We start from the raw sequence: 21,765 nt of genomic DNA, 5'->3' as shown, positions 1-21,765 counted from the left end.
TGGGAACGTGCTGCGGCACTGCCTTGAAGGGTTTCAATTAAACAAATTAACACACAGAACTTATTTTTTTAAAGTTTAGTACTAATTCTATTGGTCTCTTTTGCCAAAGCACAAAGTTAGAGAGATGTAAACAAACCAACAACGGTTGTCAAGTGGTGTGCGGACAAACAACACACACACACACAGTTTCCATTTAGCAAATTCCCTCACAAAGCATTGGTTGGCCAGGGGCTATAGTAGGAGATGCTCGGCTAAAGTGCCACGTTGCACTTGTCTAAGTGCTGCACAGTGGGACTGAACCCAAAACCATGTGGTTGTAAAGTGAAGTTCTGCACTGCACAGCCATGTCTATGCCTATGCGATAACAACAATATCATATCGATAATAACGATAATCAGGACAACAATGCTGACAATGACAAAAGCAACAACAACATTTATAAAGACACTGGTAGTTTTATATTTCTTCACTGCCTCCAAATTACTAATTATTGGTGAAAACTTAAGAGAAACGAGACTACATATATTTCTCCAATATCGATGTGCATAATCCTATTTTTCTAGATAACCTTGCGGAAAATCTCCGACAGCTATCTTGAATCTTAGGGAAAAAAAAAAAAAAAAAATACAAATAAAATAAAACAAATACAAAACTATCACAATACAATATTTTCACCTAAATACTGCACGCCCCACCTGCTGTCTGATGCCGAAAGACAGATTAGAAGAAATGGGAGGGGAGTGACTGGTTAAAAAAACAAAAAAACAAAAAGGAAATGAACCAAGAACTCCACCTTTCCATGTGATTGCAGTCATACAATGTATGACTGGATACAAGATAGACATCAATAGAGCTATATACAGACATCAAATCACAGCGGTGCACACAATTGACAAGAGAGAATTCACTTACCATTGACCCACTGTCAACAAGTGTCTGAGTGACAATTATGTTAAAGACAGCATGAGAGCGGCTGCTCTCACTATTCATGTTAGTTGCTGCTACAGTTCTGGATTTGTTACCTTCATTCATCAAGTTGTCAATATCCTACAAGAAGAAGAAGAAGAAGAAGATAAAACGTGTTCGTTTGTTTTTGTCTTGTTTTTATTTATTTTGTGCATGCGTGTTTTTTTTTGTTAGTATTTGAAAATGTAAATACAGGAATGTTTGTTACATAAAACAACAAATGGTAGAGCAATACACACACACATATATATATATATATATACATAGAGACACACACACACACACACACACACATATATATATATATATATATATATATTTAAATTCAATAATAGGACAAATTCTTTTACAAGAATTTATCAAGTAGCTAGCGTGAAAAAACCTCAAAAGGGAAAAAAATCCATCATTTATTCCCGAAATATATATTAATATTTATATAAGGGCATTACTATATAATAACGCCTCACGCTATGAGGGACTCTAAGGTCAGACTACCATAAAAAGCACATTATATATACATATACATAAAGCACATTATATATATATATATATATATATATATATATATATATATATATATACACATAGACATACATATGTACACACATGTGAAGGTGTGTATTTACAAACGTTGGTGTTTGAAGTACTCAATATAGAGAGTGCGCATATTTCCTTAGAAGTCAAAGCTTCTAATCAGAGAGAGAGAGAGAGGCAGGTGTTTTCAAATAATCTGTAACTGTGTGTCAGCAAAACGCAAAGAGAAAGTGCACTGTAAAAAGAATTGTAGGTGTATGTGTGTGTGTGTGTAATATAAACAAATATAAACATACACACACATTCATACACATATACACTCACATACGTGTGTTATAAGAATTTCTAACTGTTTTTACATAAAACAAAAACAAAGCAGACAATATCTTATGTAGAGTAAATACACAAACAAATACAGACACACAGAGAAACACACGCTCACCCTTAGTAACAAGACACAGAAGTATTCCATAGAGTGTTTCATAATTAATCATAGCGAGGTATTCTACATCAAAAGTGCTCAATGCACACAAGTCATCACAAGCATTAATTTTTCAAAGATAATTGCAGTAAGATGAAAAATGCTGGAAGATTATAATCTTATTTTAATGAAATAAATCATTAGTCAAACAAAAATGACAGCACTAATTTGGTGGTTCAAATATGCAAATATGCTCGTTCAGGAAGAATAAATAAATAAAAAAAGGAACAGTAATTGGGTATAAGGGACGTAACTCTGTAATAGTTTTGTCCCCTCCATTTAATAAAATTTTATTTCAGTTATCAAAGAGGGTTGTTGCATAAAACAATTTTCTGAATTTTAAGTTTTAAAAAAGATATTTTTTAATAATTTGTGTCTATCTTATTAAAAATTCATTAGTACAATAGGTAAGCTGTCATTCATAAACTTTCGTTTAGCAACACCAACGTAATTTTTTAATTAAACAATGAGTACTGTGGTCTAAAATTATTTTCTGTTAACAAAATTCAATACAACGGTCATGGTTGGAATGCCTTTGATCAGAGCTTTGCTCCACTGGGATTCACCTGTGTCTGAACGACAATATGAATTATTTTTTTTCAGTCCCTATTACTGAACTAAACTCTCTTGAGATTTCATCATCGCATTACAACTTGTTTCCAACTGACAGCTAACATACAAGAATCTCACTAATGCTAACACTGTTAGCCATACTTCCTCAGACTGAATGGAAGAGAGAGAGTTGCATAGCCTTTTAGACTTCAGGCAATATATTTCTCCATCATTTTACTGCAAACTAAAGCACTGCCAATGTACTTACTCATGTATAGATTGAATTATTTTATACTTGATTTCAATTGGAAAAAACATATGGACATACATGGAACAAAGTTTAAATTACAAAGAGAGATTTTATACCAAGATTTAAAATTAAATTGGGAGTGTGACTTTTACACAAGAAAATATGGTGAATGGCTGAAGGCATTGAAGAGACACATACTACACACTTTTAGATTAGAAAACTCAACATTCTGTATATATCATTATGAAGTGTGGTATTGGCAGAGCAAATATCAAAATCTTAGAATGAAGAGACTTGGGGGTCCTAATCCATTACTGTTTCACAGAAGCAGGAAGGAAAGTGAAATTAATGCTATATCAACAATCTAAAAACTTAGTTTAGTGGTTTGTAGTCCTGGAAAGTGATATAAGCCAAATAAAAATTGATAGCCATGCTATCAGAAGTCCAACGTTTCGGTGTCCATATCCTAGAGGTGGGGCGCAGGATGGACAGAAAACAGGCAACCGAATGATAAAGATAATACTGGAGCAATGTTATCAAGAACTGGATGGAGATGACTAATAGAGCATACAGGTACAACAGAAAACTGTGGTGATGAACAGGCTTCACGCATAAACTAGGCATACTTATTCATTCTGTTTGAAGAATTAATTTTCTCACAAGAGATAAAAATATTTTGCTAAATTATTTCTACATAGAACTGCGTGCCAATGCAACTTTCTCTTCTGGCTCATATTTTCTCTTAAACCTCAATTAAAGTAAACATTAAACTATCAATGTTGCCTAGATAAACGTATCCTCCTGTCTAGACTGACCAATAAAAATAATTTCCATAAAACATGCTTTGAATCAGTTGAGAAAGGTCTCCATTATTACTGTACATAAAGTAGGCACAAAGAAAGTGATAGAAAATTATAGGTTGCTGTTCCTATAAAAGAGCAACAGTGTACTGATGCTGTGTAGTACTTAGTTACTAATGGACACTTCGCTGAATGTGAATTCACCAATAACAAAGAGATATAAAACGATTATATTAGTGTCAGAGCAATTTTTCGTGGTGTATAGAAAACTCTGTCTTGATACATGGACTTCAAAATCAAAGTTAAATCCAAAAGTAGAAAATTGAATTTAATCTTTCTTATACTATAAGAATGGGTAAGCAGGCATTGGAAATCTATAACCTTTTAGATTTGAAATCCCATGACAATCGCTTATTTCCATCCCCTTTTATATTCTAAGCCATGAAAGATTAAATGTCATTGTCAAAATATAAACAGTTAAATGGTTGAAAACTAGGCAAAATCTAGCTTAAACACTGCAGCGACATAATTTTCTAAAACACAGTAGCTTCTATTTCATGTGTCACTTGAAGGTAGAAAGCTCTATAGGAATTCTTACATAAAGAGCCATATTCTATAGCAAGTTAATGAGACAGGAAAAAAATACAAAGAAAAAAAATGAATATTACAATACATTGTGATATGAAGTACCCTTAATAAATAGCAGTTTGGTGTTTGGCAAACATTCTATAACAAGGGAAAACTTTTGTAACTAGAAATAAAAGGAAAATATTTCCTTTATGCCAAACATTTGACAGGCTCCATTTAGAGCAGTTCAATATGTGATGGACATCACATTTTATATGAGTTGAACAGATTGGCAGATTTCAAAGGAGTTCAATAAATGGTGCTGAATTTGAATTGCATAAGTATTAGGAAAATTTTTCTCTATGAAACTCGTTTTATTATCCCCAAAATATGTATTTCTATGCCATTTTCTTTTTTATTTTTCCTGGTATTATTAATGGAACCGTTTTAGTTGGTGTTATATATTTTTAGTGCAAATCTCATAAGGTTTTCAGTGATTGTGAAGGATGGAATAATTGGCTGATATCCGTTAATACTTAGTTCAACTTTTTCTTTAGAAAACTCGTGTGGAAATATTTTCCCCCCTATTTTCTTTCCAAATTTTCATAAATCCACAACTGGTACCATTTTAAACTAAATAATCAATTATAAAGTAGAAATAATACTTAGCTTCACCTTAACAGTAGAGAGGCAAGTACACAAGGGACATAATAAAGGCTATGGAAACGTTTGAACTCATAATCTTGAAGTCAGGTATTGAACACTTTTACAGCCAATACACTGTAAGAGTTATCAAAGCCTTATATTCAAAAGAAACTGCATAAAGTAAGAAACTAAGAAAGTTTGGACTTAGGGAAAAAGAAAGACGCATTTGATAAGGAAACCATAAAGGTAAAAAAGAAGAACAACATCTGTAGTCATGAAAGAAGAACCAAAAAGAAGACATTATTGAAGTAGAGATTAAAGGTTTACCCAGTAGCTAGATTTTGATAGCAGCCAAGTACAACATCCGATAACTGATATTTTAGACTGGCATCTAAGTGAGTCTTACAAAGACTCAATAACTGATCAAGGATTATAGACTTTTTGATTTAAAAAGGAAGCAACGTTTGTTGTAATCCTAACAATGCTGGAAAATGGTTTATCTGCGAGAAAAACATAGGAGCTCAAAAGACCTTTCATATATACAGAGATTGTAAGAATTCACGTAGTTGTTTCTATAAATGACTAAATTTTACAAAGACTTTATTGATGGAGAATGTTCCGGTCAATCAGGAATTGTAATTGGAAATACGCAAAAGCTGGAGTGCAGTATTACCATTTTAGGAATCTAGAGTCATATCGAAAAGTTGCTAAGAAGGAACGAGAAGATACCCTTGGAAAATATTTGTGCTGTGAGGGTTAAACAGGTTTAAGAAGTGCTTTATATGTTTATGTATTCATGGAGCTTAATTGTAGCTTTAACCTGTTGGTGCCGGTGGCACATAAAAAGCACCCATTACACTAGGAGTGGTTAGCGTTACGAAAGGCATCCAGCTGTAGAAACTCTGCCAGATCAGATTGGAGTCTGGTGTAGCCATCCGGTTCGCCAGTCCCCAGTAAAATCGTCCAACCCATGCTAGCATGGAAAGCGGATGTACGATGATGATGATGATATTGTAATAATTTAATGTAAATAATGTATTGCAATAAGAACAGAAATGGCTGAATTGCCACAAGATGCTGTATTTAATAGCTGTCACTGCTGTGATAAATACCTTTTTAAACTTGTCTGTAGTCTATTAGAGAATGCAAGTAGAACTGAGTAAATTACAGCTTGATTTAAATTTACTTTCACCTTGAGTTATTCTTGTTTCAAATTCAATTTACTAAAATTACAACTGTCAGCAAGAAATGTGAACCCTGACCTGAAAACTTCTTGGTGATGCACACAGTTCTTGCGGTGCATGCACCCTGCTGCACTAGCTGCTTGTCTTTGTATAAAGCTACAATCGATGGAACTAATTACTTTTTATCTGCAACTCCGGGTGAACTCTATTCCTCTAGAAAATTTTCAAATTATTTGAGTGCAATACCTATAATGATATTTCAGTTACTTAAAAATAAAAAAAATATCAGCTGGCCATGTAATGTCCAGCCAACAGATATTATTTGTTGCAAGTGTTGAAAAAGCAGCAGGGTGGGGGGACACTTTCCTAAGGTCTGCAGATATTCAAAAGAACCAGTAAGTACTATTCTTTTTGTGGAACTCACTGCAAATCTTTGGTGTGTAAATATGGAACTTCTCTAAAAGTGCTCAGTGACAATGGTAATTCTTGACTTAGTTGTGTGCAATGTAAAACTGTTGACAAAACATTATAAGGGTATAACATTAGGCTTCAGTTAAACTGGCAACACACCAATCAAGCAATATTGCAAAATATAACTGACACCTTGATATATTTAGAGGAAAGGAACCGGTTGGAGGTTAGTGCAGTTGAGTACATATTTCAAACGGGGTACCTTCAGTGGAAGTTAATTGAAAGTCGAAGATTTAAGGATAATTTGAAAGAGTCATATTTGGGGACGAGAGAGACTAAAAGGGTGGAGAAAGTAAAGAGAAAAGGAATACACAAACTTGGAAACAACAGAATCAAGGATAGTTCTTTGAATAGAAGGAAGGAGGGAGATTGTACTGAAAAGGACCCTTTATACTTAGAAAGGAAAGAACTAAATGAGTTAGTTTTCCTTTATAGCAAAAAATCTGCTGACAAAGCCATTTGGGTTGATGAATAAAGGAGATGCTGTTTAAAAAAAAATAAGAGAGAGAGGGGAGGGGCACTTGTTAGCTATATGTAAACGTGGTCTGTCAGCAAAACAGGCTGCAACTGAATGAAAAAGATATTGTTGATTGGCATAAATAGAGGTAGGAATATTTTCCCATAAACGATAGGTTCTATTCTTTCTTTGAACAGCAAATTCATATTCTTTCTGTAAAAATATCTGCAGAGAATAGTTTGCCAGTTCAGGAGATGTGAGGGATACACAAAAGAAAGGATGATCACAGGCATGACAGTCAGTATAGATAGGTTTGTAATCAGCCAACTTAAACAAACTGTATGTGTATTGTGGGTGGATCAGAGGGGTTTACTTTGTCAAAGTAACGAGGCAGTAGTCAGAGAGAATTATGGAAATTAAGGACATGAAATAAGAATGGATTGATAAAGGCTTCCAGTTTGATTAGAATTTGCTTTTTATTTTATTTTATTTTGGGGCTGTTTCCAGCCCTTGGGAAAACTATTGATTTTTTTTCTAACTTGTTATTCCCCTTTCTATATGCTCTTTAGTTTGTTTTAAGCATCATGACTAAAGCCATGTAGAGCAATGCATTCTAGGTACATTTTGCTATACATACATACATACATATATATGTGTGTGACTTTATACCTATACAGAAAATCGAAATTGCCTCTAAGTGAAGCACTTCACTTATCTGGAGCTTATTAAAAAAAAAAAAAAACGTTTATGATGATGATGATGATGATATTGGATTACTGAGAAGGGAAGTACATGTGAATAGAAAAGTACTCCCACTCGTTAATTAATATCCAATAAATGAAAAAGAAGTCTGAAGGTAGGAGTGGATGGGTAGATGGAGAGGGAAATAAATCAGTTATAAGAAAATTCAAATAAGAATCAATAGTGAATGTCACAAAATCAGAAGCTTATTTCCCATCTGGATTTATATTTTCCCCCCACTGATTTCATTAGGTAGATGCTAAGAAGAAAATTAATTAACATGCACGAGGGTTGCTAGTTTCAGTAAAAGTCTATCTTCACAGAAATAATTGGCCCTAATTGAGTGACATCTCAACTGAGGAATGCAAATACATATTATTAGGAATGTGAAATACTGCTACACCAATAACAGAGTTGCAGTTTTAGTTGATGATGATGATGATAATGATGACAGTGATGATGGTGTTGATAGACTGAAAATGCATTAAACTTACACATAAAATAGTTTGTGTATTTTAAAAAATCACCAGAGTCATTATTATTTTAATGTCTGTTTTACTATGTTAGTGGAGGCTACATTAATGCGTAGTAGAGCGTCTCTCTCTTTCTGTATACCTGCATTTATATAATATAAATTTTCGTTATAATCATTGTCATTATCTTTATTGACATTTCAACAACCATTTTCATATATTAGCGTTGGAAAAATGTGTTTAGGGCACACTCATGTCCTAAATCGATTAGCATTTACATTTAAACAACAGAATATCCATAAAATGTTGTTTATTGGAGAACAGAATTTCCAGATTTCCTGTAGAACATATCTAAATCTTTGGAATAATACTTTGGCAGCTACAATCAATGAGGCGTTAAAGCAACAAAGTCGTTTAGCTTCCTTGCAGCTAGAATGAAGTTCTTATCAATTAACTTGCGAATGTTGGAAAATAATAATTATTTCCTCTTTAGTTTCTGATAGGTTGAAATATCTTCTATATTATTCTGAACAATATCTTCAGTTCGGCGAGATAATTGCTTACAAAAACATTTGTAAATGTACCGAATTCAATATCAGTTTTGAAACGTATAAAATTTATTCATGATAAGAGCTAAAATTTCATAAATCATGACCAACCATGATAATGACATCGATTAACAATGTGAACAATGATGACGAGAAAGGCGATTATTATGATGATGATGTCGATGACAAAGACAGCAACAAACAATGTCAACACTATTGTTATCATTGCCAATTCATAACTGATTGTGATAGAAGAATATTTAGTTTTTATTACAAATAGACAGAAGAGTTAAAATATTCAAGACATAATTTTTCCAATAAATGATTTAAATATTTGGAACTAGTTCCAATCGGAGTTGTGTTTTTCAATGTGGAACCATAGTTTGCCTGGAATGCAAACTGCTGTACTAAACTTCCCACACAGTCCTGGCTGTGCCAAACTTGAGGTGTAAATCTCTTGGCTAAATTCTCCCCAGAATATAAAATCTTACATCCATTTGCATTGAAGCCATTCAGTTATTTTAATTGCAACATTGAACTTCTGTTGAGGAACCCATAACACGACAAAAATATTTGGAACTTAAGACATTAGGTGAAAAAGTAATAAGCTTCTTGTATCAAAGACAAAAGCTAGTAGGATGAAATGAAACAAACATTTTCTAACTAAAACACAAATTTGTTTCATGAAGTGATATTTTTTTTCCATTTTCTTCTGATCTTCTTATAAAATAACAATTGAAAATGCACCTGCAAATGGTTATTCTATTGATGGAATTACAAAGAGGTTAGAAAAGCTTGTTTCAGCGGAGATTCCATTCATGTAAAAATGTTAGAGTTGACCTTTCCACAATATATTCTAACATATTCAGGGAAATGAAAATATGTGTTTCAACAAAGCTGATCATCATGTCAGGGAGAGGAACCTTTGAAAATAGTGACAACCAGAGACGAGAAAACAGATTTTAACAAATAAGACAAATATTCTCTGCATCTTTCTCACATGTTTGAGGTGAGGTACATTTACTGAAATTATCTTGATACATGCCTGATTATTATTATTATTATTATTATTATTATTATTGTTTTCTTTGATCAGCTTCTAATACTGGAGATGTATTGCAGTGTCAGATTTTACTGCCTGTGAACAAGGAAAGACCCTTTATTTTCTGGAGTATTCAAGCAGTGCTGTTTTCTGTAAGTGCTCCATTTGTATTACAACTCATATTCATTCAATAGACTTCTCAAGATCTTTACTTATTGTTCCTCAGACTCCAACAAATATTAGTCTTATAACCTCCTTTTTCAGTGGCCACAACTGTTTAACCTCCCAAGCTAACCTGCCATATTTAGCAACTTTTTTCTTCTTTATCACACACCTTTATCATCATTATTATGTTTTATGATAAATTAAGTACCTGTTACATACTGGGTCAATCTAATTGACTGCCTCCCCCACCAAAAAAAAAATTTCGGGCCTTGCGCCTAGAGTAGAAAAAATATTATATTTTATATTTTAGCTTTACTTTGGGGGGAATTTTAGTTACTGGCCAGATCTCTACCTGAGAATTAAAGTTAGTTATTATAGTTATTATCATTATTATGATCATTATTATTTTGGAGATGTGCTTGTCTGGCAACTGATTTGATCTGAGACCATACGCTGAAACTAAAGCAATTACTGTGCGGAAGACAATATTAGCCGGTTAAAAACATACGAAAACTGTTAACTCAATCATATATTATTTGGTGTCAAAATTTTTGTCGCACTATCTGCAATCTGTTCACCGAGACAATTCCTCAGCATTACAACAACAACAACTACTACTACTACTACAATAACAAACAGCTGAAAGACAAAATGATCCCAATGGAGTTTAAGTTAAAATTCTATCTGGAAAGAATAAACGCTTAAGTTAAAATTTGGGTTCCAGGCAACATTAAGGTCAACTATACCACTGGAAACTGTCTTTTACTGTGTCTTATGAATTCAGTCCCCAATTAATAACGTTCTTTCAAATGTAGTGGCAGGAAGTTTACATATGTAGAAATATTGCATCTAAAAATTATCTCAGACTATAGCAATCAAAATAGTGTGTGTATGTGTGATGAGAGAAAATCAGAGTTGGTCTAATCAATACAGTAGGTATTTCTCTAATGATTCTCCAGTAATTTCATAGACTTTGTTTAAACACATTTCTAAGCAAAGACTGTCAAGCAATCATTCTTTTCCCAGCCACTCCGTCCTGGTACAGATAGTTTGTACAGTAGTAATTCTAGCAGTGTGGCTGTAATAGAGATTAATAAGAAGAAGCTGCAATATTGAATTATGCCAACATCACCTGTGAAGAGGGCATTAATAGTAGCGTATCACAATACAGGATCCATAATAAATATTAATATAACAAAGGATTGATCCTAATACCTGTGACTTAGGCAATAGTAATTTAAATACAATGTCAGACGCAACAAAAAGTCGTGAAATGCTACTCCAAAGGCATTTTACAAATGCAGTTATGTAAAACAGAAAAAAAAAAACTAAGGAAAAAAATACACAGCTGAAAGTAATTTCAAATTAACTTATTTTTCTCACTAAATCTCAAAATATAAAAAATGGCATTTTTCTGGCTGAACACTACATGTGATATGAATGCATTTTTTATAATGATAGCTAAATTTGTGCCAAGTCATGCCATTGAACATTAATCTCACCTTATTTGCTCTAAAATCATTACTATTGAGAAATTATGACAAAAGTCATATATATATATATATATATATATATATATATAGTATGCGTGTAGGCGCACGCTACATACGGTTCGACAAGAATTTCTTTGAACTGCTCTAAAAGCTTGTCATGTTAAAAGAAAGATAATAAATTGCAGTTCTGAAAGTTATCTCCCTTCCTAAAACAAAGCGTGAAGCTAACGTTTGTACATGGAGAATATGTGTAATCAGATACATATGCCTGATAAAGTTGTTGCTTTGTCGTTCTTTAACCTTAGTTTTACTCAATCAAGTAGATTTATTGTTGAAGTTATTCCAGCCATGATCATCCAGCCTTTTCGAGTATATACAAAAAGTGTAATATATAGTTAAATCATATAACATATGTGTGGCGATTTGAGCTGTGCATGAGATGTTGCTGTCAGCAATCGTTTGAAAAACTGAATTCATGACAAGAAGAAGGACTTAATATGATATAAGTCTAATCTAAATGATAAACGTTGAATTAATACATAAGGAAAGTAATGTATTACTGATTACTTTCAATAAGTGTCTCCATAAATATCCCTTTTGTATGATTATATTATTATTTGAATGTATTTAGTAGTTGAAATTATAAATTCAATACAAATAATATATTAACTCTGAGTTACATCAGACTTGATATAACTTTACTTCAGCGTTCAATGTATGACAACAAGGTTGCGTTTGTCATCACTTAAATGTTGATGTGTTTGAAAGGATTATTGGGATTATGTATAAATATATAGGTGAGGGCACATGGTTTAGAGGTTAGGGGTATTTCATATTGCACCTGTCCATTCAGCTGGTACAAATGAGTTATATCTGTAGTTCAGTGGAGCTAGCCTTCACACATTCGGCATGGCATGCTGAACCTCTGAGAATTAAGAGTATGCGTGTCTGTGGAGTACTCAGCCACTGTGCATGCTGATCCTTTTGTTATATTTCTGTTGAGATGCTCTGTGTTTCTTTCAATTAATTTTAAATATAACAAAGAATTTAGTAAAATATCTTAGTTATCTCTAAGGTAGCATTAGGAACATAAATTGTGACTGAGGTTTGGTGGAAGATTTTAATTCAGAACTTTTGAAAATAAGACATTTGTACTACAGAGCCAGAGGTGGTTTGGTATCAGAAGGGTTTTTCATGAGCAGGCTGTTTTGTTGACTGGATCAACTGGAACACAAATAGTTGTAACTGACAGAGTGCCAGGTTTTTGAAATTATGGTATTGCATGGGAGAATAAAATATAAGTTATTCCTTTAATAATAATAATAATGAAAAATTCTTCCATTGAAGAATAAAAGACATGGGGGGGGGAAGCAGGCAACAGTTTAAAATAGAAGGTATTTACCTCAAATGATGATACAACTAGTGTTGAAAGTCCATCGACGTAGGGGCCAAGGATGTTGTGTTCTCGAACCCGTAGGTTTTGTTTGCCACTAAAAAATGAAAATCAGAAGAGAATAAAAATTACTAGCAAATCATTTATTGATATCAGTAATATTTCATATATATAAGGAAATAAACACCAAAATATATATAAGGAAATGAACACCAAAATAGAAACAATAATTCAAGACAAAATATATGATAGACACTCAAGGACATGCATTTAAGTCTTTTAGTACCAACTCTGCTGAGAATGCCAGTAGGGAAATATTCATATTTAATCTAAAGTGTCAATCAAAATCTCATTACAATATCATTTGACTGGCATTTATATTGGATTGTCTGGAAAGTTCGTGCCGATTTATAGTAACTTACCTTTCGACTTATTTGCCATGAAACCACCTCAATTCTGGGAAGAGGGTATTTTCAAGTTAAAGGAAAGATGGAGACGCATTGTGCAACGAAATGGTTCATATTTGGTTGATTAAAAATGTAATGGCAAGTATTTATTGACCTTTTTCTTTCCTTTAAAAATCGGCATGAACTTTCTGGACAATCCAATAATATAATTAATTGATCAGTGAGGGTGTGTGACCAAGTGGTAAGGGTGTTGCACTCATAATCACAAGATCATGGTTGCAATTCCAGGACAAGGCAGTGTGTTGTATTCTTGAGCAAAGCACTTCATTTCATGTTGCTCTACCATCACTTTGACATCAGACATGTAGCACACTCTGAAACTGTGCAGGCAACGTCAATTTGATGGAGAGAATGAGCTTACGTACGGAACAAAGATTTGACTACAATAAACACATCATCTGTGTAGGCTATTCAGCAAGAAATTATGGAACCGTCTTTCTTAGACTCAAGAGACTACCAACAAAACCAAACAGGTCATGTTATACACCAATATATAAAGTTAAAGTTTTACTAAACATCTCAAAACTTTTGATTATATTGAAACTTAAGAGAACAATTTCTAATCACAAAGGAGTTAATATATGCAAATTTGTGAAAATAATTAGTTTGTCTAAGTTACAGAATAACATAAATTGACAAGTACTTTTAATGAATTTAAATTTTTTTGCGGACTTAGAAGTTCTGAATATTTGTATAAAAATCTTAGAATATATCACACACGAAATACATTACACACTTAATATTTTGAAATTTCATTCAAATATTTCTTGGAGTGATTATCACAGGACAAAGTTTAGGGAGAGAAAGGGAACGAAAGATAATTTAGAATAACAAAAAATACAAGATTGCGAAGATTCCATTGCCTTTATTCAGAATATGCTGCTTAGTTCATTCTTTCAAAGTTTAATTGAGAAACAAAAAGTGTTGTTAGAAAGAAGAATCACTGCTAATTAAAAAGATTAGTGTGGTATTACTAAGATGACCATTAAGTTCAAATTGGCTAATCAGCGAAATAATTTTAGTACTTAGCAAATTATTTAGTTCTCTTGCACTTCAGCATAGTTTGAATCTAAGTGTAAAATTCCTGTAAATTCTGGATCTTTTTTATTTTTTCCCTTTTTCTTTCAGTAATACATCAAATTATTTCTGTCAATCTATACAGCTAGTTGAACCAACACTTATAAGTCTAGACATAAAGAGGAGTTTAAGACAATTCTCCAAGTGCATTACCATTTCTGCCAGTAAAAATCGAAGAAAATAATATACTTAAAGTAGCTAAGTGACTATATTTTTTGTTAGCACTTCAGAATTAATCAGCCTGATATTGAGTACACCTGATAAAACATCATCACATAAAATGAACCAACAAGAGACTACATGGTAACCCAATTTGCTAGAAATAGTAGTCAAATCTTCCTAAAATCCCACTCCACTGCCTTAGAAAAAGAAACAACATAGCATAATATAAGTATAGATACTTAAGATAATAATAATAATGAAATTATTGTGTATGGTGCTGCTCAGGTGCACTACACCTCATCAAAGGTGCATGAACAGTATGTAGAATTATGTGCAAAAGTCAGGAAAGTGAACAGTGTATGAGTCATGATGTACATAGGGAAGAAAGGACAGTTACAGCTTGAACACTTTTGATCAGGGACCATCTGGGGTTTAAACACGAACGAATAAATATATTTCCTCTCTTTTCCCTTCTCTTTCTCAAGTGTGTGTGTGATCATCATCAACATCATTTAATGTCTGTTTTCTATGCTGGCATGGGTTGGATGGTTTGACAGGAGCTGGCTGCATGAGGCCCTAGTCATCTGTTTAAGCATGCTTTCTAAGGCTGGATGCCCTTCCTAATGCCAATCATATCCATTGCAATTTTCTAAAGACTTACAATTCCCCACAACAGGGACAGTGCCGGGCTATGCAGAGACACTCCAGGCTGCTTCCATAAAAATGCTGCTCAACTGACTAGAATTCAATCACTTACGGACATGCTGTCTTCTGCTACTCAGAACCAACTAATCTCATACCTCCTCCACTTAGGCACTCCCAACTCATTTACCTTTCCACCTATTGTTACCCTAGGTGTATTCAACCCCTTCAACACACACACACACACACAGTGTTTGATTGCATTCCACCCAATGATGCATTCACACAGTTGTTACTTAAAAAATATTCAATTATATAGTAATTCTAAAGAATAACCTTATACAGTGGTTTATAAATGTAAACTCAGCAATTTAAAGCTGGTACCCAGTGCAGTCACAAATGTTGTGATTTGCTATTAAAGCCTGGTATCTTCCATCCTCGTGTTACATTATTCTTATATCTACATATCTACATATATATAGATATAAAACATACTGTAGACTCTTGCACTCCATACTGGAAAGGATAATGTTATATAAATATAAGAATTATGATGATGTTGATTGTGTGTGTGTGGTGTATAAGTGCATGCATATCTAGTAAGGCAAAACAAAGTATTTGCAACATTCATTCCATCTTTCAAGAGAGTCAAGTGAAATTGCTGTGCGACAGAAAGGTCTCATCAAATCGAATCTATGACCTACTTTTGAAGCCCAGTTAAAACTCATTTAATTCATTTGTGTTGTTACAACTAAGGCTCTTTGGAAAAACCATGAATGGCAAAGATTCTCATGTCTTTTCCTTTATAGATCTAAATCATTATTCCTAATTCAGAATCTCAACCCCAAGATCAATGTTTATAAAGCTGCATTGATGGAAATCCAATCATTATACTGTTGCGACAATGTGGTCCTTTCTAACTTAGATTAAAAAGCATGAACTACTGTATCTAAACTTTGAATATCACAAAGAACATCCAAGCTTATAATAGAGTCTGAACAAAACTTTTTTTATGTTTGCTTTTACTTCATAGTGGACATCTGAGGAAAAAGTATTTTTGCTTGGTATAAAAAAAATTTAGAAAGGAGGAAGAAAAAAAAAAACCCCCAGAAAAAAACTATATATTTTCTTTTAAGAAACAGTGTACTGGAATTTCATTTGTTAGAATCCATAACAAAAAATGAATGGAAAAAACCCCCAGAAATACTTAGATCAGAAGGATTCATAAGCGAATACCACAATCAGATAAATCAATAAGAAAAAGAAAATACTTCAAGAGAATATGTTTCCATGACACAATGACATTTGATAAAAAGTAAAAATGAGTGGCCGAGCTCGATAACCTTTGGAATAGTACATCTTTAGATGCAGCATATCTAAATTACTGAAACAGAATTTCCCACTGGGTTGGCAATTTAAAATAAATTAGAAATCCAGAGGTGTTTTTGTATAAAAAATGAGGAAAAATAAAAGATTCAAATTAAAAGAACAAATACCTATGTCAGTATTGGATAAAGCTTGTCTTCTGGGCAAAAACCGGCGGAGGAAGGAAGCTGATAATAAATCAGAGCAGACATGCATATATATATATAAATGTGTATGTGTATACACACACACACACACACACATATATATATATATATGTATGTATGTATATATACATATATATCTATATATATATATATATATATATATGCATATATATATCTATATATATATATATATGCATATATATATATATATATATATGTGTGTGTATATACATATATATATATATAAATGTGTAAATACATACATACATATATATATATGAGTATATACATATGTATCTAAATATATGTCTATATATGTATATATATATATATAAATGTATATATATGTATATATATATATATAAATGTATAGGTGTATATACATACATATATCTATATATATGTATATATATATATGTATATATACATACATATATCTATATATATGTATATATATATATATATGTATATGTGTATATACATATATGTATCTATATATATATATGTATGTGTATATATATATATATATATATATCGAGATCGTTGCCAGTGCCGCTGAACTGGCTCATGTGCGGGGCCGACGTAGGATTTTCGAGCGAGATCGTTGCCAGTGCCCCTGGACTGGCTCGTGCGGGTGACACATGAAATGCATCATTTTGAGCGTGACCGTTGCCATTGCCGCCTGGCTGGCCTTTGTGGGATTTTCCAGCGAGATCATTGCCAGTGCCCCTGGACTGGCTCTTGTGCGGGTGGCACATGGAATGCACCATTTTGAGTGTGGCCGTTGCCAGTACCGCCTGACTGGCCTTTGTGTGGGTGACACGTAAAAGCATCGACTACACTCTCAGAGTGGTTGGCGTTAGGAAGGGCATCCAGCTGTAGAAACTCTGCCAAATCAGATTGGAGCCTGGTGTAGCCATATGGTTTCACCAGCCCTGAGTCAAATCGTCCAACGCATGCTAGCATGGAAAGCGGACGTTAAACGATGATGATGATGATGATGTTACTTATGTTGGCACTCTGTCGCTTACGACGTCAAGGCTTCCAATTGACCAGATCAACGGAATAGCCTGCTCGTGAAATTAACGTGCAAGTGGCTGAGTACTCCACAGACACATGTACCCTTAACGTAGTTCTCGGGGATATTCAGTGTGACACAGTGTGACAAGGCTGGCCCTTTGAAATACAGGTACAACAGAAACAGGAAGAAAGAATGAGAGAAAGTTGTGGTGAAAGAGTACAGCAGGGTTCGCCACCACCCCCTGCCGGAGCCTCGTAGCGCTTTAGGTGTTTTCGCTCAATAAACACTCACAACGCCCAGTCTGGGAATCAAAATCGCGATCCTATGACGGTGAGTCCGCTGCCCTAACCACTGGGCCATTGCGCTTCTACATATATATATATATATATAATTATAAACATATAGGGATCAGCATTATATGTTTATATATTTTCTTTTGTAGTTTCAGCTCAGAGCTGTGGCCAAGATGGAGCACTACCATGTTGCTACACTGTTATTACTGAGATCCTCCTCTAATATGTGGCACTTGGTGTAGAATGGAGTTTGATGAAGCTACCCTCATTTGCACCTCTTGTCGTGAGGTGGGTTCGTCTGGGACTCTCGACAGGAAGAGGTCCAGCTTTGATTTAGAAACGTCTACATCTACTTTGTGTAGGTTCCTCGGCTTTTTGGGAGAATATTAAAAAGCTGTGGGCCCCTGAAACCCAGGCTGTTGCAGTAATTGGTTCTGAAGTGCGATGGCATTGCTGGGATCTTTTGCACTGTGCAGTGTCGACCCGTTCTGGCATTGGTGTAGCTTTCAATGTTAAAATTTGGTACAATTCTTTCCAGGATCTTCCAGTTATATATTACTGCATACCTCTTCCACCTTGACTCCAGGGAGTAGAGTCTTAGCTGTTTCAGCCTTCCCCAGTAGCTCAGCTGTTGCAAAGAGACGATCTTCTTTGCAAAGCTTTGCTGGATTGCTTCAAGGTCTGCTGTTAATTTTTACACTGTTGGGTGATCATAGTTGGGAACAGTATTTCAGGTGGCTGAGGATGAATGTCCTCCAGAGGACCATCATGGTTTCCTTATCTCTGGTTGTGAATGTTCTGAGGATCTATCCAGTCAGTCGTCTGCACTTTATCACCATCCTTGGAAAGAGATATCATCACACATGTCGATACCCAGGTCCCTCACTAATTCAGGCTCTGGGATTGTAATTCCCTGTGAACCAGTGTACACTGTAAGTTTCATATTCAGTTTTGGACGCTGGTAGCACAGGGCTTGGAATTTTTCAGCATTAAACTTCATATCATTATTCTCAGCCCATCTGTAAATTGAGTCCAACTCCTGCTGTCGATGTGCAACATTGCTGGGGTTCTGTATTTTCTGCAAGACTTTCATATCGTCTGCGTAGCTAGCAAGGGTGGCTATCCGGGCAGTTGAGGGCATATCTGAGAGGGCCACTATGAAAAGCAGTGGTCCCAAGACAGTGCCCTGTGGAACACCGCTCACTATTTGTGTTTTCATTGAGGTGGCTCCATCGGCCACTACTGCCTGGCTTCTATCTTTCAGAAAGTCATTTAACCACCCTCCAAGTTTTCCAGCTATATATGTGTGTGTGTGTGTGTGTGTGTGTGTGTGTGTGTATCTATATATAGATATAAAACAAATAAAAATTCATAATTCAATCCTAGTCAAATATGGTGTGTGGATATGTTTCAGTGAATCAGTCCACCCACAGACACAAGCATGACTGTGGGGTTAAGAACTTTGTTTACACACCACATGGTTTCAGGTTCAGTCCCACTGTGCAACATATGTGGCAGGTGTCTTCTACTGTAGCCCTGAGCTGACCAAAACCTTATAAGTAGTTTTGGTAGGCAGCAATTGAAATAAGAAGTGAGTGTGTGTGTTTACATTTGCACTTCTCTGAAAAATCACTGAAACATAGGTACCTTCAAAGACTTGTGGAGTACAAAGCTTTTTACTTGAAAGAACCCCACCCCTCTAGCCACCCAAAGAAAATACAGGAAAGAATTAGTGACACGTGTATCTGACTAAAAGGTAATACCTCAATAATATATCTGTCAAATTTAAGATAACACAGAGAAAGATATAAAAATGAATGTGTGTGTGTGTGTGTAAACAACAAACAGATGTATTAGTTTAATGCTCGGGAAGTGAGAAAGTCTATATATATATATATATATATATATATATATATATATATATAAGAATAAGAATAAGAATAGCCTGGGCAAAGTTTAGAGAGCTCTTACCCCTGCTGGCGACAAAGGGACTCTCACTCAGAGTAAAAGGCAGACTGTATGACGCATGCGTACGAACAACCATGCTACATGGCAGTGAAACATGGGCTGTAACTGCTGAGGACATACGTAAGCTCGCAAGGAATGAAGCCAGTATGCTCCGTTGGATGTGTAATGTCAATGTGAATACCCGTCAGAGTGTAAGTATCTTGAGAGAAAAGCTGAACATTAGAAGCATCAGTTGTGGCGTGCAAGAGAGACGATTGCGCTGGTATGGACATGTGGTGAGAATGGAGGAGGATAGCTGCGTGAAAAAGTGCCACACCCTAACAGTTGAGGGAACCCGTGGAAGAGGTAGGCCCAGGAAGACCTGGGCTGAGGTGGTGAGGCAAGACCTTCGTACATTGGGCCTCACCGAGGCGATGACTACGGACCGAGACCTTTGGAAATGGGCTGTGCGTGAGAAGACCCGGCAAGCCAAGTAAGATCGTTGCCAGTGCCCCTGGACTGGTTCTTGTGCGGGTGGCACATGAGATGCACCATTTTGAGCGTGGCCGTTGCCAGTACCGCCTGACTGGCTCCTGTAGGATTTTCGAGCGAGATCGTTGCCAGTGCCCCTGGACTGGCTTGTGCGGGTGGCACATAAAAGACACCATTTCGAGCGTGGCCGTTTTCGTGCGGGTGACACGTAAAAGCACCCACTACACTCTCTGAGTGGTTGGCGTTAGGAAGGGCATCCAGCTGTAGAAACTCTGCCAAATCAGACTGGAGCCTGGTGTTGCCATCCGGTTTCACCAGTCCTCAGTCAAATCGTCCAACCCATGCTAGCATGGAAAGCGGACGTTAAACGATGATGATGATGATGATGATGATATATGTGGTACTCTCCTATTATTGACAGCCAATTGTTTGTTTACTGATGGAATTGGAGGGCAAAAATATATAAAACTAATTGTTTTAGACTAAAAATTCTATCTGAGTAAGAAACAATCACTCAATTCCTTGCCCATTGACACTTATTCCAAAAGGGCACAGGTCTTCTATTACAACCCTATAATGCAAGTAATAGTTCATTTACTAATCCTTTAGTAAATAAAAAAATTGGGTGTTGATAATAGGGAAGTACCTATTTAATAGGGAAGTACTAGTTATTTCTTCATGAAATCTACACATCATTTCAACTTGATAATGTGTAGACACCTAAACAATATCAAACCAGTGATATGATGGTGAGCTTAGAGACAAAGTTCAATTCACATCTGTTTAGGGCATTCAAATCACTCTCACGAAAATTTAGTTAATCAGTCATGTTCCCCAATTTATGACTGAAGGGAGGTAACTGGTAATTCAAAGATGTTATGTCCCTTATGGAAAATGACCATACTCAATTCCAAACGAAACAAAATGAAGACTAAGGTAATAAAGATTAGCTTGGTAGGAAAATAGGAAAAAGAAAAACAAAAGAAGCTGTATAGATTTTGTTGGTGTAGTGTAAGAAAATATGCAAAGCTAAAATGTGCATGTATTCACGCAGTGCCTCACCCACATGCATAAATACAATATTTTGTTCAGTGCAGTTGTGTCCAGTCGCAGGACATAAATGTATCTGCATGTTTTACATACTGTGAACACTTCACATACTCTGAACACATACTGTGAACACTTCAGCTAAGTATTTCTCTGGTTACAGTGAATTTTTATTAGGATCGGTTTCTTTTTTTTTTAATTTTCTTTATTGAAAATTTTTTTTTTTTTTTATAATGTGCATAGGTCACATCTGTCATTGCCATTCTTGTGAGGCCTTTATCTTTAAACAATTTTCCATTTAATATAGTCTGAAACATTTTCTA

General features: G+C 34.8%; 1 protein-coding gene across 50 annotated transcripts in view; it reads right to left on the bottom strand.

Annotated features, from left to right (window-relative positions):
• Positions 1 to 21,765, bottom strand: part of LOC106881370 (kinesin-like protein KIF13A) — a 692,738-nt gene that overhangs the window by 340,883 nt on the left and 330,090 nt on the right. For all 50 annotated transcript variants that reach the window (XM_089350407.1, XM_089350417.1, XM_089350419.1 and 47 more), the window contains 2 exons: positions 12,772 to 12,859; positions 913 to 1,047 (listed from right to left, as the gene is read on the bottom strand). In XM_089350407.1, coding sequence (XP_089206533.1) covers positions 913 to 1,047; positions 12,772 to 12,859 — 223 coding nt within the window. The remainder of the gene's footprint in view (positions 1 to 912; positions 1,048 to 12,771; positions 12,860 to 21,765) is intronic.

Source organism: Octopus bimaculoides, chromosome 4 (genome assembly GCF_046866305.1).
Source record: "Octopus bimaculoides isolate indiv1 chromosome 4, ASM4686630v1, whole genome shotgun sequence".
Taxonomy (NCBI): domain Eukaryota; kingdom Metazoa; phylum Mollusca; class Cephalopoda; order Octopoda; family Octopodidae; genus Octopus; species Octopus bimaculoides.
The sequence above is the reverse complement of the archived record's forward strand: the minus strand, read 5'-3'. Positions and strand labels throughout refer to the sequence as shown.